The sequence below is a fragment of the Petaurus breviceps genome, unplaced genomic scaffold (genome assembly GCF_028583685.1).
Source record: "Petaurus breviceps papuanus isolate PSGF00001 unplaced genomic scaffold, PetGlider_PUasm1.0 551, whole genome shotgun sequence".
Classification (NCBI taxonomy): domain Eukaryota; kingdom Metazoa; phylum Chordata; class Mammalia; order Diprotodontia; family Petauridae; genus Petaurus; species Petaurus breviceps.
Window position 1 is genome coordinate 24732889 of NW_027186372.1, and position 14830 is coordinate 24747718.

Below are 14830 nucleotides of genomic sequence, written 5' to 3' on the forward strand. Positions count from 1 at the left end.
GTCAGTGGTGGAGTTAGTATAAAAACAAACAAAAACCCCAACATGAATGCAGTTTTCATCTCATCAAACCACAGGACCTCTACTTTAAACATTTTTTCATGGGAATTGCAGGCTTCCAGACTCTCTCCCAATGGCCTGAAGTGCCCCGGCCATATCTTTTGCACCCTTCCCCCAATCCCAGCCCAGGAGGCCTATCTTTGATGGAAGTACTATTCTATCAAAAACGAGAAATACTTAGGGGAAAAAAAATAAAAATCAAACCATATGTACTCTGACTAAACGACCTGCTATTTATTTTATAGAGACATTTGAGTGGGACACAAATGAGCAACCCCATTAGTGACAGCCTTCATTTCATCTCTCTTCTCCTGCCTTCCCACTACACTTCCATTACTCTAGGGGTTTTTATTATTTTAAGAGTTTAATATGCGTCCATTGAAACTGAGATGGCTGGTAACTCACTCTACCTAATGCTTTTATCATCTCAGCCACAAAGTGATATGACTATTGAAAGCTAGGCATGCTTCAATATCTTAACATATTGTTTTTTTCCAAAAGAATTTGGTGACTATGATATGAGACAAAAAGATATATGTAGTTTCAAGCTATGGCATGAGCTTTTTGTAGACAAGCAGGTTCAAGGGATGGGCATTTGACAATTTTTCTCCTCGAATGTCACCTCAATAACATGGAATATGACTTTAAGGAAAAAGTAAACCCAGGTTTTGTTCAATGTATGATTTTACACACTCACACATACACGTACACAGAGGAGACCAGTTATTTTTCCCCTGTCTGTGTCATAAACTCTGACCTTAACCCCAAGTAATTATTGTGAATTAAATTCATTCACAAGTATTTTCTATTCTTAGCATGGAGTCGAAAGGGGTGGAGGAATGTAAAATAAATATGAGACAAGGTTCCCACCCTCTAGGAACTTCCAGATTAGTCAAAGTAACATGGTACATCTAGGAGGTAGTTAAGATGCAAGATCCATAGGCCCTTAATATAATTTATGGGGAAATTAATTTAAAAACAAATGTTAAAAATAGTTTTAACATGGGGTGGCCAGGTAGCACAGCGAGTAAGACCACCAGCCCCAGTGTCGGGATGACCTGGGGTTCGAATCCAGGCCCAGACACTTAGCACCCACCCAGAAACACCTGGCTGTGTAACCTTGAGCAAGTTACTTAACCCCAATTGCTTACAAAAAAAAATAATAATAGTTTTAACATGTAATTGGAAAAAATAAAATTTTATTAAAAATAAATAAATGTTGTATGAGTACAAGGCAAGATATGACTAAAGATAAAAGAAATAATACACATAGGCATCTAAGCTCACAGCAAAAGCTTAGCTGATGAGATGGTGTAGTGGAGAGGATAGAGGATTGGACATGGAACCAGAAACACCTGGCTTTGAGTCTTAATTTTGATATTTACTGTATGCCTATATTGGTAAGCTGTTTAATTTTGTAGAATTTTGGTTTCCTCACATGTAAAATGATGTTTTAGAATGCCTGCTTCACAGGATCATTGTAAGGTTAAACTGAGATAATATATATAAAGTGTTTTTGCAAAACTGAAAGCCCAATATGTAAGTCTGGTACTCTTATGAGGGAGGTGGGGAGTAGTATTAATATAGATTGGTAGAGAAGGAGAAACATTATGGAGGAGGTAGAATGTGAGCTAGGCCTTGAAAGATGGTTTCTCTTTGGCTAAAAAGAAGGAAATGGAGAGAGAATCCCAGATGGGAGAAATAGAGTAAATAAAGGTTTGTAGCTGGAAAGTGAGCTTGCATTTGTAAAAGAAAACCTTTTTAGTTTCTCAGTCTTTACTTCCTATGATTCTCACAGTAACCCTATGAGCTGCAGGGTCAGGAATAATTATTACCATTTATAGTTGAAACAGAAATGAAGTAATATGTGCAAAATCACATAGTCAGTTTGGGTGACCCCAGACTGCTGATGTCTAATCCAGTGTTCTTTCTACATGGGTGCTTTTCTGGAATTCAGGGAAGTTAGCCACAGGTGAGGAAGAAAGGGGTTATCTTTTACTGTTAAAGGAGAAATTCCATTCTGTTCTACCAAGTCTCCTGCCTGGTCTGCAGCCTCCCCTAGGAAGAGGAGAACAGTCATTCTATCAAGTCTCCAGCCTGTTCTTTTGCCTAGAAGTAAGGAGAGTAATATTCTTTCATTTCCTAATGCTTGTCCTCTTTCCTTAACTGTCTAAGACACTGAGAAGAAAATGAAAATGAATGTGAATTTGTTCCTCAAGGATTAATAAACTTCTCCCCTCATCATACCATTCTCTGAAATTCTTCCATCTGATCACAGCCTGGATAATTCCATCCTACCTCCATCTTACAACCACAAATTCTGTTCCTTACCCTCACCCTGACCTTTAATTCCTTGAGCACTCAGTTCTTTCCCTGTCCTTTACCCTTGTACTAGCTACATTCTTCTACCTTCGCCATCTTGACCTCTTGGTGAATTCATTCAACTCTGCACTATCCTTTTGAATCCCCTTGTACCCTTAATGTAGCCCAATCTCACCCTGGCAAGCCTCAGTCTTGGATCATTGCCATCATCAACTGCCTTTGCTCCTACCACACATACTGCTGAATGAAGTTGGAGAAAGTCATGAAACTGTACTGATGGGGTCCACTATAAATTTTATTTTACATAGTTTCAACTAGGTTCTCATTATGGCAAGGCAATCCTCTTACACTTTCCTACTTAACTCACTATACCACTCACCGAGCAGCTATTCATGCTTCCTCAAACCTCCCATGACTCTACCTTTCCCTACACTTTCAGCTGAGAATCTTGCCTCATGTTACAGAACAAAATTGAAGCTATTTATCTAGACCTTCCTCATTGATCTCCTCATCTCACATTATCCAGCTGTTTTCTACCACTATCTCTTCCTTTACTCCAGTCTCACATTGGTACTTCTTGTGACCCCATTTCATTCCATCTTCTCAGTAGACTGACCTCTCTATCCTTTCTACTCTCTCATTTATCTTCAGCCTCTCACTGTCTATTTCCCCAATGCCTCCAAATATACTCTTGTGTCCCACCATCCTCAAAAATCCCTCCCTTGATCCTTCCATCTCTGCCAGCTACTATCCCATATCTCACTTCCATTTTGTGGCTAACTCCTTGAAAAGGTCAGCTACAATTTGTGGCTCTTTCTTTCCTATCACTCTTTCCTTAACTTTCTAAAGCCTGACTTCTGACTGCATTGTTCAATTGCAGTTGCTCTATCCAAAGTTACCAAGCATCTCTTAATTTCTAAATTTAGTGGCTTTTCCTCAGCCTTCATCTCCCTTGACCTCTCTGTAGCCTTTAACACTCACCATCATTCTCTTCTCCTTGATACTCTTTTTTTTTTCTAGGTTTTCACGACACTATTCTCTCCTGGCTCTCCTAATCATCTGACCTTTCCTCCTCAGTTTCCTTTGTTGAATTTTTATGTAGATTATGCTTTCTGTGTGTCTCCTATAAGCTCTTTTTTGGGCCCTTTTCCCCCCTCTTACTATGTCAAATAAGGAATCTCATCAGCTCCCATAGATTCAATTATCCTCTTTATTCTGATGATTCTCAAATCTGGTTATTTAGCCTGTCTCTCTGATGACCTTTAACCTTGCATGTCCACCTGTCTATTGGACATCTCAAACTAGATGTCTCATAGCTAGAATAAATTCAACACGTATAAAACTGAACTGTATCTTTCCCCCCACAAACCATCTCCTTTCCTAACTTTCTTATTGCTGAGGGTACCACCAGCCTCCCAGCCTCCCAACCTAGGTTTCACCCATGACTCCTCAATCTCTCTCACTCTCCTCACACCCATCCCATCCGTTGTCAAGGTCTGTTCATTTTATTTTTGTAACATGTCTTGCACTCACTCCCTTCTCTCCTCTGATACTGCCACCACCTTGATGTGAGTTTTCAGCACCTACTGCAAGAGACTGCTGATTGGCCTCTCTGCCACAAGCCTCTCCTCACTCCAGTCCACCCTCTGCTTAATTTTTTTTTTTTTTACCGGCTGACATTTTATAACTTTATTTGAACGAAGTTTAATTTAGTTTTCATCCACATTGACCGTCTGTAAGCTTTTGAAGGTGGTGACAGGCACATACATAACCAATGTATACAAGCTTGTTTGGTGAATCTTCATCCTCATTGCTTTCCTGGACAAACGCACTTGGATATGGTAGGGGACAGTCCTTATTCCTTTGGCCCAAACAGCTTTGTTGAGTCTGGTTTCAATGCGCCCGTCTGGAGTTCCCATCTCTTTCATGGCGATTTTGTGGATTTCCTTTAGGGCCCGGTGAGCCTGCTTTTTGAAGCCTACGCCGTGGATCCGCTTGTGGATATTGATGGTGTACTCCCCGGTCACCACCTCATTGATGGCAGAGCGCCCCTTCTTCTTCTCGCTGCCCTTCTTCTCTGGAGCCATCCTGCCTGGGACCAGGTCGGAAATGAAGCCACCCTCTGCTTAATTGTCACATTGGTTTTCCTAAAGTTCAGGTCTGACCATGCCAGTTCCCTCCTCAAAAACCAGTGGCTCCCTATTGCCTCTAGGATTAAATATAAAACCAAAAGCCTTTCTTGCTCCCCACTACCACCTTTTCAGTCTTCCAACATCTCTGTGACCCAGGCCTCCTTGCTCCTCAAACAAGATTCTCTATTGCCCAACTCTAGGTATTTTTTCTGACTGTTCCCAATGCCTGGAATACTCTCACTCCTCATCTCTAGCTTCTGACTCTTTTCAAGTTCCAGCTAAAATCTGACCTTCAGCATGAAGCCTTTGCCAGTTCACTGTATTTCCCTCTGTTGATTATTCCTAATTGGTCATATAACTAGTTTATTTGCAACTAGTTCTTTATGTGTTGTCTCCCCACCCCCCACTAGACAGTGAGCTAATTGAACTTGGGTACTGTCTTTTTTTCTTTTGTTGTTTGTATTTCCATAGCATTTATCCCAGTGTCCAGCACATAGTAGGTGCTAAATCAATGTTGATTGACTATTGGATTCCACTCGGTCAAACACATACAAAGAATAGATAATAGTAGAACTATCAGACAGGTTCTGAAATGGAGGCGATTCCAAGCAGAGCATTAAAGAGAACCTCTTAGGAAAATCATGTCTAAAAGTAAAGCCTGTGGATAGACAGGAAATAAACACCACATTCAGCCCAAAATGAACTGTAGTTCTGAGGAATGGAGCTGTCTATTATGAGATAAGACAAACACAAGTGTTTGTGTATACAAATATATGTGCACATAGGTATATTTGTACATGTATGTGCATGAGGAAGGGGGAACTTGATCTGTGAGAAACTTCTCCTTCCATCATATATCAGCCTCACCTGACAAAACAAAAGGTCAAGAATAACAAGGGAATCTATGAGAAAAAATGTGAAAAAAGGTGGTTTAGCAGTATCAGATCTTGAACCGTATTACAAAGTGGTAATCATCAAAACAATCTGGTACTAGTTAAGAAATAAAGTGGTGGATCAGTGGAATAGATTAGGTATACACAATACAATAGTAAATGAACATAGTAATGTAAAGTTTGAAGACTCAGAGATCTAAGATTTGGTCAAGAAATCACTATTTGAAAAAAAATTTCTAGGAAAACTAGAAAATAGCTCAGCAGAAACTAGGTATATAACCAACATCTCACACCATATACCAAAATAAAGTCAAAATGGGTACGTGATTTAGACATAAACATAAGCAAATTAGGGGAACATGGAATATTTTACCTGCCAGATTTATGGATAAGGTAAGACTTTCAGACCAAATGTGAGACAGTGAGAGTGAGGGGGGGCAGGAGGAGAGATTGGGGGAGAGAGAGAGAGAAACAGAGAGACAGAGAGAGAGAGACAGAGAGAGAGAGAGAGAGAGAGAGAGAGAGAGAGAGAGAGAGAGAGAGAGAGAGAGAGAGAGAGAGAGAGAGAGAGAGAGAGAGAGAGAGAGAGAGAGAGAGAGAGAGAGAGAGAGAGAGAGAGAGAGAGAGAGAGAGAGAGAGACAGAGAGAGAGAGACAGAGAGAGACAGAGACAGAAAGAGAGAGAGAGAGAGAGAGAGTATGAGTGCAATATCGTGTGTAAACTGGATAATTTTTATTGCATCAAATTAAAAAGGTTTTACATAAGCAAACCAATTCAGCCAAGATTAGAAGAGGGGAATTTTTTTATAGTAAGTTTTTCTATCTATATATAGAGAGAACTGAGTCAATTCTCAACTGATAACTGATCAAAGGATATGAACAGTTTTCAGAAGAAATCAAAGCTGTTAATAGTCATATTTTAAAGAATGCTTTAAAGCACTATTGATTAGAAAAATGTAAATTAAAACAACTCTGAAGTATCACCTCATACATATCAGATTGGCTAATATGACAGAAAAAGGTAAATGACAAATTTTGGAAGGGCTGTGGAAAAATTGGGACACATACATTGTTGATGGAGTTGTGAATTGATCCAACTATTTTGGAGGAAAATTTGGAACTATGACTAAAGAGCTATAAAACTGTGTATGCAGTACCACTACTAGGTCTATATCCCAAAGAGATCAAAGGAAAAGGACGTATGTGCACAAAAATATTTACAACGGCTCTTTTTGGGATGGTAGAGAATTATAAATCAAGGGGATGTCCATCAATTGAGGAATGTCTGAACAAGTTATGATATAATATTGTGAAAGGATACTATTGTCCTCTAAGAAATGACAAACAGGATGCTTTCAGGAAACCTTGGTTAGATTTACATGAACTGATGCAAAGTGAAATGAGCAGAACCAGTAATATGTTGTACACAGTAACAGTAATATTGTACAATGGTCAACTGTGAATGACTTAGCTATTCTGATCAATACTGCTGTTGTTTTGGTCTACATTTTCTTTTACAACATGGCAACCTTGGAAATGTTTTGCATGATTGCACATGCATAATCTATATCAACTTGTTTGCCTTTTCAAAGAGAGGGAACAAGGAGGGAGAGAATTTGAAACTGAATTTTTGTTTTAAACTAATGTTAAAAAATTTTATTCACATGTAATTGAGAAAACAAATAAAAATCAAATGTAAAAACAAAAAGTAGAGAGCAGTGCCTTCTCTGTCATTTATAGTCCTAGAGAGCTTTTTTGGGGCACTGAGAGGTAAGTGATTTGCCCAAGGTCACACAGCCAGTATTATGTCAGAGACAGGACTTGAACTCAGGTCTTCCTGATTCTCTGTCCTTTATATCAGGCTACCTCTCAACTGATTACAAAGTCATGACTTTGATGACAGTTATTTCAACATTTTAAGGTTTGAAAATTATATTACCTTGTGTCTTCACAATGAGCTTGTGAAGTAGACACTGCCATTATCATCTCCTTTTTTACTGTTGAGGAAAGTGAGACTCAAAGATGTTGATAAAATTGCCTAATCATTTATCCAGTTTCTGAAATGGACCTCAAACATAGGCTGACTCACAGCAAGTCCAGCACTTGATCCAGTAGGCCAGGCTGCCTGGCAGTATAATCAAAGGGCAATCCCTTAGCATCTCTAGGCCACAGTCTGTGAACTACAAAAGAAGCATAATGCCACCTGTCCTTGTTCTGTTCACAGGGCCTGATCTGAGGATTCAGTGACATAATGGCGACAATATTAGAAAGCTCTACAGGGGACTGACTGGATGAAGCACTGAGAGGGGAAGTCCAAGCCCTAAATCCATGGGTTCTGCTTCTTGCACTTTCACTATCTCTGTGACCCTGGAAAAGCAATTTCATGTTTTTCCAACTCATTTTCTTCATTTGTAAACTGAAAATGATTGGACTTGCCAGGAATCCCCTCCCCTGCTTCAGTTTGAATATCATGTGATGGAATTTAGAAATTGTCAAAAGCATTCAAGAAGTACATCCATCGATTACCTAGAAAATTCTGCTAAGGAGTTCCTCTCCAACCTTTTGCCCTCACCATATGCCTTGTAAAAGTTAGTTGGGTGGTGGTTTTACACAGCAATGCTGACTAAAGCGATCAAACAAGGAATTATTGCATACCTACTTATGATCAGCCCTGGGTTAGATGCTTTGATGTTCTGCTCATAAGGTCAGTATATTCTGTTCAGAGAAACAAAAAGACAAAATGAAATTAAATACTATGCTTCATGGTGCTGTGCTGAAGTTTGCAAGGAAAGGATACGCAGAAAGGGCCTTGAAGAGGAGATAGGATTCAAGGATTGACAATGAAATATCTCCTTCCTCTTGGTAGGGAGGTGGTTGACTTTGGGTAGGCAATGAATGTGCCAAGCACTTTTAGATACATGACTATGCCTGATGGTTTTATTTAACTCATTTTTCAATTCAATAACACATTTTCTAAGCACCTGCCATATCCAGGCACTGGGACAAGTGCTGGATGTATGAAGACTAAAGACAAAAATGAGTACCGACTTCAAAGAACATAAAGTGGAAATAAGGTATGTACACAGCTCACTAAAGACAATACCCATGCAAAAAGCAAATACCAATCAAATAAATATTTATTAAATCCCCCTCTGTCTTGTGTCCCATGCTAGGTGCTAGAGATATAAACCCCAAAATGAAATAGTCCCTGCCTTCAAGAAGCTTACATTCTAGCAGAGGAAAGAACATCTTCCAGGCAATAGAGATCACTAATAACTTGGGGACCTTGGGAAAAGTCACATGTGGACATGGCACCTGAAATTTGCTTTGAAAGAAGGTAAAGAAGACTGCTATGTGATGGAGCTAAGGACACAGCAGGTCGCTTTTGCAAAGACACAAGAGTGAGAGATAGAATGTTATGTATGAGAGAAAAAATGATTAAATTACCAACTATTGGGGAGATTTAGGTTTTCACTTCCTCATTTGGAGATTAGAGTAAAGCTTAGTTCTCTGAAGGACAGGGCAGATAATAAGAAGAAATCTTGGAATGGTTGCTCCACCCAATTGGAGAACCTTACAAAGCATTTAATCTAAGGTGAATTCTGGCCTATTGTGTTCCAAAGGAAGGTTTGGGCAGGGGGGTAGATCCTTTGTCTTGATTGCCTGAGGCTGAAGGGAGTGTCAAGTACCCTCTAGGTCCCTCATTAGAACAAGTCTCACTTCTCATTATAATATTCACTCTTCTCATTAATTGTTAACCAATCAGAGTTGATTGCCACCCTCAGGAACACCCACTCTTCCAAGGGCATATAGGTGTTGAGTCCGTTCCCCTTTTAGTAATTATCTGCTAGCATGATTAATAAAAATGATTAATTACACAGAAATTATGCTTCTTGAGCTTTTTATACATCACATGTGCAACACATGGCATTCCAAGCAGTTTGCTATCCTTGCCTTGTTCAAAACTGAGCCCATTATCCTCCGAAAAGACAGAATGGAATAGAAGATAGAGCACTGGCCTTGGAGCCAGGCAATCTTAGGTTTAAATTCTTTCTCAGACACTTGCTAGCTTTGTGACTCTGGGCAAGTCACTTAACCTCTCTGTGCCTTAGTTTTCTTATCTGGAAAATGAATTTTATGGCCTCCAAAGTTCTTTCATGATTCTATGACTAACCCATGAATGGAGGACCTCTTTTTCCCAAATGCCTTAAAATTATTACCATTATTTTCTTTGTTATAAGGAAATGTCAAACCATTCCAGCAATTTTGACAAGAAAACCCCATGGACAGTAGTTATGGTCCACGGGGTCACGAATAGTTAGACATGACTGAAAACAAGGATCAAATGAAATTATGTATATACAATGCTTTGAAAACAATAAAGTGTCCATTTTTAATTTTTAGAAATTCTTGTTACAAAGGAAAGATCTCTTGCAGATAAGGCAACTGTGGTATAAAGAAAAGTGCATCAGTGAAACATTTTTAAGCAAAAAAAAAAAAAAAACTAGAATGGCTATGATTCAGGTAGGGAGAGGGAGTCAGTGGGAGACCCAAAAGAAGGAATGAGGAGGAGGAGATGAGGAGGCTACCAAATGAAAGCAGAGCCTGAGTGCACAAAGGATTGTAAAGACAGGCCACTCTCCTAAGACAAGGGATTCTCTCCTCCAAGTAAGTCCCCTTGTTGCAGTCCTAATAAAATGTTGCAACTGTATTCCCCAGCTCAGACATCCAGCATGCTGATTGCTGTACTTCCCTGCCCCTGGCTGGTGTGAGTGCCATGCCAAATATACCTCAAGCAGACACACATAACCTCTTTGTATGCCCTGCTCAAGTCATGATCTCCTTCAAAACATAGCTCCCCTGTAACCACATCCTGTACAGAGGATAGGGGAGAGAGCTCCATCCAAGAAGCTGGGGCCTTCCATGAGCAATCTTTGATTGCTTTCAATTCCAATTCTAGCCACAATTTAGGGGCTGAATTCAGAATAAGTTGGCTAGTTGGTGCATAAACAGATGCTGAAGCAATATCAACAAAATAGGGTCTTTTAAAAAAAATGTATCTCACGACTTTTTATAGATTTCCCTTTTCTTTTACTGAGGAGTCCTGGGTATCAGCTGATAGGATAGGTGAACCATGAAAAATGCTGTATTTCAGGCCAAGTAATTCCATTAGGGGCAGAAATGATTTGGTGAAACATGAGTAAGGGAAATCATCTGCAGCAACCCAACAGCTGGGCCCAAATGACATCACTCACCAAAATCAAAGGAAATGAGCTAATCAGATATGCGTAAAGGCTCTTTGTCTTAGAGAGCTTACAACATTACAGTTTGCTTTTAAGATGGAAATACACAAACACACACACTCACATCTATATGGCTTTGAAAAATTTAGCCCTCATCTTTTGCTGCATTGGATAAATTGTTTTGCATTTATTGAAACTGACAAGAAAATAAAATGCCTGAAATGTTCTCAGTTTGCTGTGATGGGGAAGAATTACCCCAGGAGCAACATTTCCACACACTTCTGGCTAAGTGTACAGTAGCAGTAATTTACATTGTTTTCCTTCTCACCTCCCCCCTCCCAATCCCTTAAAGAAAATAAATAAATAAAATAAAATAATTAAGTTGAGACCCTTGGCTTGAGATATTCTCAGCTAGTTACTAGCATGCTTTGCCCTTTCTCTTGGTGACCTCTCCCCAAGAGATTCCGGTCAATCATTAATAGATATTAAACTAAGGACAAATAGTGAATAGGGAAAGTGATTTGAAAATCATTAAGGAGAATAAGCAAAAGCCAGGAAATTCAGAGCTACTCACCTTCTCAAGCTGAAGTAGGAAGGAGATTTAGGAAATTGAAAATCTGGAAACACAGCCCCAAGGGATGGAGGAGGTGGCAGCTAGAGAGTTGGTTTCTGTAATGAGGTAGGAACGGGAGACAGACCTTCAGAGATATGAGGCAAGAGCTCTCACAGGAAGACACAAACTTCCCTCTTCAACTTCAGAAACAGGGCCAAGTTGGGAGCTCCAGGTGACCCTTGTGAGTCTTTGGGCTAGGAGACTAGTGGAAACATTTCTCTTTCTCCAAATAGAGGGCACTATGGTCCAATTCAAGTCAACCAGAATTTAAGTTCCCACTGTGTGTCAACAGAGACCCCTGGGTTGAAGTTCCATCTGTGATAGGAACTGGTTATTTGATCCTGTGCAGGTCACTCAGTGTTCCAGGCCAATTCCCTGAAACTATAATTAAAGAATGAGGTGCCAATCTGCATTGGAAATTGTAGTTTCCTATGAAAACTTAGCTTCTGGGTGACTTTGGGCAAGTCACTTTACCTGACTAGACCTCAATTTCTTCATCTTTCAAATGGGTAGGTTGAGCTGGATGATTCTCTGAGGTATCTTGGAAGTTCTTTCACAAAATGACCAGAACCAGTTTGGAGAAACCCAGGTGAAAAATGGTGAGTGATTTAAAAAATGTGTTGATCTGTGATTTCCCTGAAAGTCTCTGTGTTTTAGTAGATAGTCTTTGCAAGTGAGCTAAGAACAAACAAACAAACAAACAAATAAACAAACAAATACATACATACATACTTACATAACCCAATGGTCAATCTTCAGTTGGCAAGTTTCTGACCTCACTTACGGTAGTTTTGGTTGGCAAATATACAACCCATTTTGGGATCTTTCCATTTTCCTAGGCTCTGCCAGGGCTTGTGCTCCATTGGCAGAGCTTTGGGGATTCTAGGATTGCCTCTGCACTTTGATATGGCATTATAGGAAGATATCAGTAGAGGACAAATATGAAAATATGAAAGGAAAAGAAATCTGTTGCGGTCTTAACTTCAATTCATTCATCAGAGTGACAAATCTGTAGATGAATGGGACACAGAACAGATGAGTTTTGGTGGAAGGAAAGAGGTCAGAAAAAGGCCTGAAGATTTTATTTGCTGGGAAGGAAGCTTAGGGAGACAGGTAAAAATCATGGAGGTAGAGCGCCTGACACTCAGATGCACTTTACAATTTATGTAATGATTTTTGAATACCTGGACTTAGCTGGGACCCTTCACAACAAAATGTTTTCACATACATTGGATCAAGTGAAAGTCCCACAAAAACCCTATGAAGTAAGTAAGGTAGATGGTATTATCCTCATTTTAAATTCAAGAAACTGAATATTAGAAAGGTTAAATAATATGCCCAAGGCTATTCTGTACTATGTAGAGGATGATGGAGCACTGGCACTTTTTGGAATCAGACCAAGGATTTGGGTTCAAATCCTGCTCAAATACTAACTCTGATAATTGCTTTGTGGCCCTGAAAAGTCAATTAATTCTACTGAGTCCCAGTTTAGTCATCTATAGTACAAAAGAGTTGGCCTAGATGGTCTGTTTATACAGTCACTTCTAGCTTGAGATCTTTGAAATAAGGAAGACGTCTAGGAAGCAATGAAGGTAGGGCTGAAAGTCAAGTCTTTTGACCCTCAAATTCTCCTCTTTTTATTGGGGGAGAAGGTGGACATCATGCCAAAAGGAAGAATGAGATGAAGAAAGGATAGTGAGGCAGTAACAAAGTCAAACTTTTGTCTTCTTCACAATTTTGCCTCGGTCTGACCCTGGTTATAGAAAGTATGTAGAAATATCAGACTCCTTAATCTGATAGGGAAGCCTTCAGTTAGAGGAGAAAGATTCAGTGGATAGACTGCAGACTCTCAGGGGACAGGGGTCTTCACTATTTATCAGGGAGATCTCAGCATCACCGTTTTATTGTTCTTCCTTCTTGAAGAGAACCAATGACATCACAAGGGTGATGCACGAGTATGTGCCTCTTATTGGCCAATGATTCCATGAGGGAAGTCTTTCCTGTTTACAGAGGGGGTTTTCCTCTTGGAGCCCGTTATGAAAAACTTAATGTTCTTCCATGCCCTCCATATTGACAAAGAACTGGGGAATCACCTTTTCCTTTTTCAGGTGGCGCTGTGTGCCTTAAGAAAGTAGATCAAAACTTTCCTGATTGAATAAAATATTTATTGGTGGAATGGAGCAAGAGGTCACTGGCCTTAGATGAGGAAAAACTTGTTCAATGAAGCCGAGTAATTTTTTACAGATATATCTATGATGTATACTTAACCTGAGTCTTCATGTATTTGTAAAGTACTCAAAATGCCCTTCTACTGCTGGTATCCAATGGCTTCTAAAGAACCATTAAAGGCAATTAGGAAGCATGCTAGAGTGGAAAGTATGTTGGACTTATCTTCAGAAAACCAAGACTCCACTCTTGAACTATCTCTGATTTACTGTGTGACTTGACTAATCATGTTGAGTCTGAGTTTCTGCATCTTTGAAATGGGGATAATAATACCCACTTTGACTATCTTATAGTTGTCATAAGGACCAAATATAATAATAGTAATAATAATAGCTAACATTTTCCAATTTAAATGTAAAGTACTATTATAATTAAAGACGAATAAATACAGCAGTATTCTTGGTGTCATCTTGATATTTTAAGGTATGAGCAATATTTTCTTTAGGGTCTAGGTAATAGTTCATTCTGAGTCTAGTCCAATCCCTCCTCTCCCCATTTTACAACTGAAGAAATTGTAGGCCAGAGAGATTAAGCAGGATTTAACTTCTAATCTCAGCCCAAATCCCACCTTCTATAAGAAGTTTTTCCCCATTCTCCTTAATGTTAATCTTTCCCAATGATATCCTTTCCAATTTCTCCTATATCTTTTTTGTAAGTAGTTTACATGTTGTCTCTTCCATTAGACTGTGAGCCCCTTGAAGGCAGGAACTATTTTTGTCTTCTTTGTACTTATGCTTAAAACTGACTCAAGACCATCTTCTTTTCTATTGTCTCCAAAAGTTCTTAATGTCTTGATTTCATCTATCAGATGCGGATGATAATGTGTGCACTATTTTCCTGGATTATTGAAGGAAACCAATGAGATATAAGAATCACAGAATTTGAGAATGGAAAGGGGTCTCATTGACCATGTGGTCCAACCCAAGTCTAGTAGTGAGGGGGAAACTACCTGTTGAGGCAGTTCACTCCACATTTGGATCAGTCTAATTGTTAGGACATTTTCCCTACATGTCAAAGTACTTTAAAGAGTTAAAAGTCCTTAAAAGAACTTTAAATTTTTTAAATTATTATCGTCATTAGCAGGGGGAAACTCAGGGCATGTTTCTGAAGGGTAGAGAGAAGCAGAAAAAGGCTGTTTTCTTGCTAAAACTTATGACCCCCAGACTGCAGACCCTGAGCATCCCACACATTCATAATTCTTTGGTTTACTACCTTCTGCCCCCACCCTCCTGTCCTGCTGGGAACCAGAAAGCATCAGCTCCTTCCAAAGAGTCAATCTTTTCAAGAAGTCATCTTGAAGCCAAGTCAGGGCCCTACACAAAGACCCAGTTTACCAGACAGCTTT

General features: G+C 39.4%; 1 protein-coding gene across 1 annotated transcript; it reads right to left on the reverse strand.

The window, feature by feature from the left end:
- Nucleotides 1-4088: 4088 nt before the first annotated feature.
- On the reverse strand, nucleotides 4089-4470 carry LOC138172549 (large ribosomal subunit protein eL31-like). Its single transcript, XM_069102283.1, has one exon. It carries the CDS (start codon nucleotides 4464-4466, stop codon nucleotides 4089-4091), a length of 378 nt encoding a protein of 125 aa, XP_068958384.1. The 5' UTR covers nucleotides 4467-4470.
- Between the last annotated feature and the right edge of the window lie 10360 nt (nucleotides 4471-14830).

Bases quoted from the DNA above. Each gene is read 5' to 3' on its own strand.
- LOC138172549 (XM_069102283.1), bottom strand. From the start codon at position 4,466: ATGGCTCCAGAGAAGAAGGGCAGCGAGAAGAAGAAGGGGCGCTCTGCC.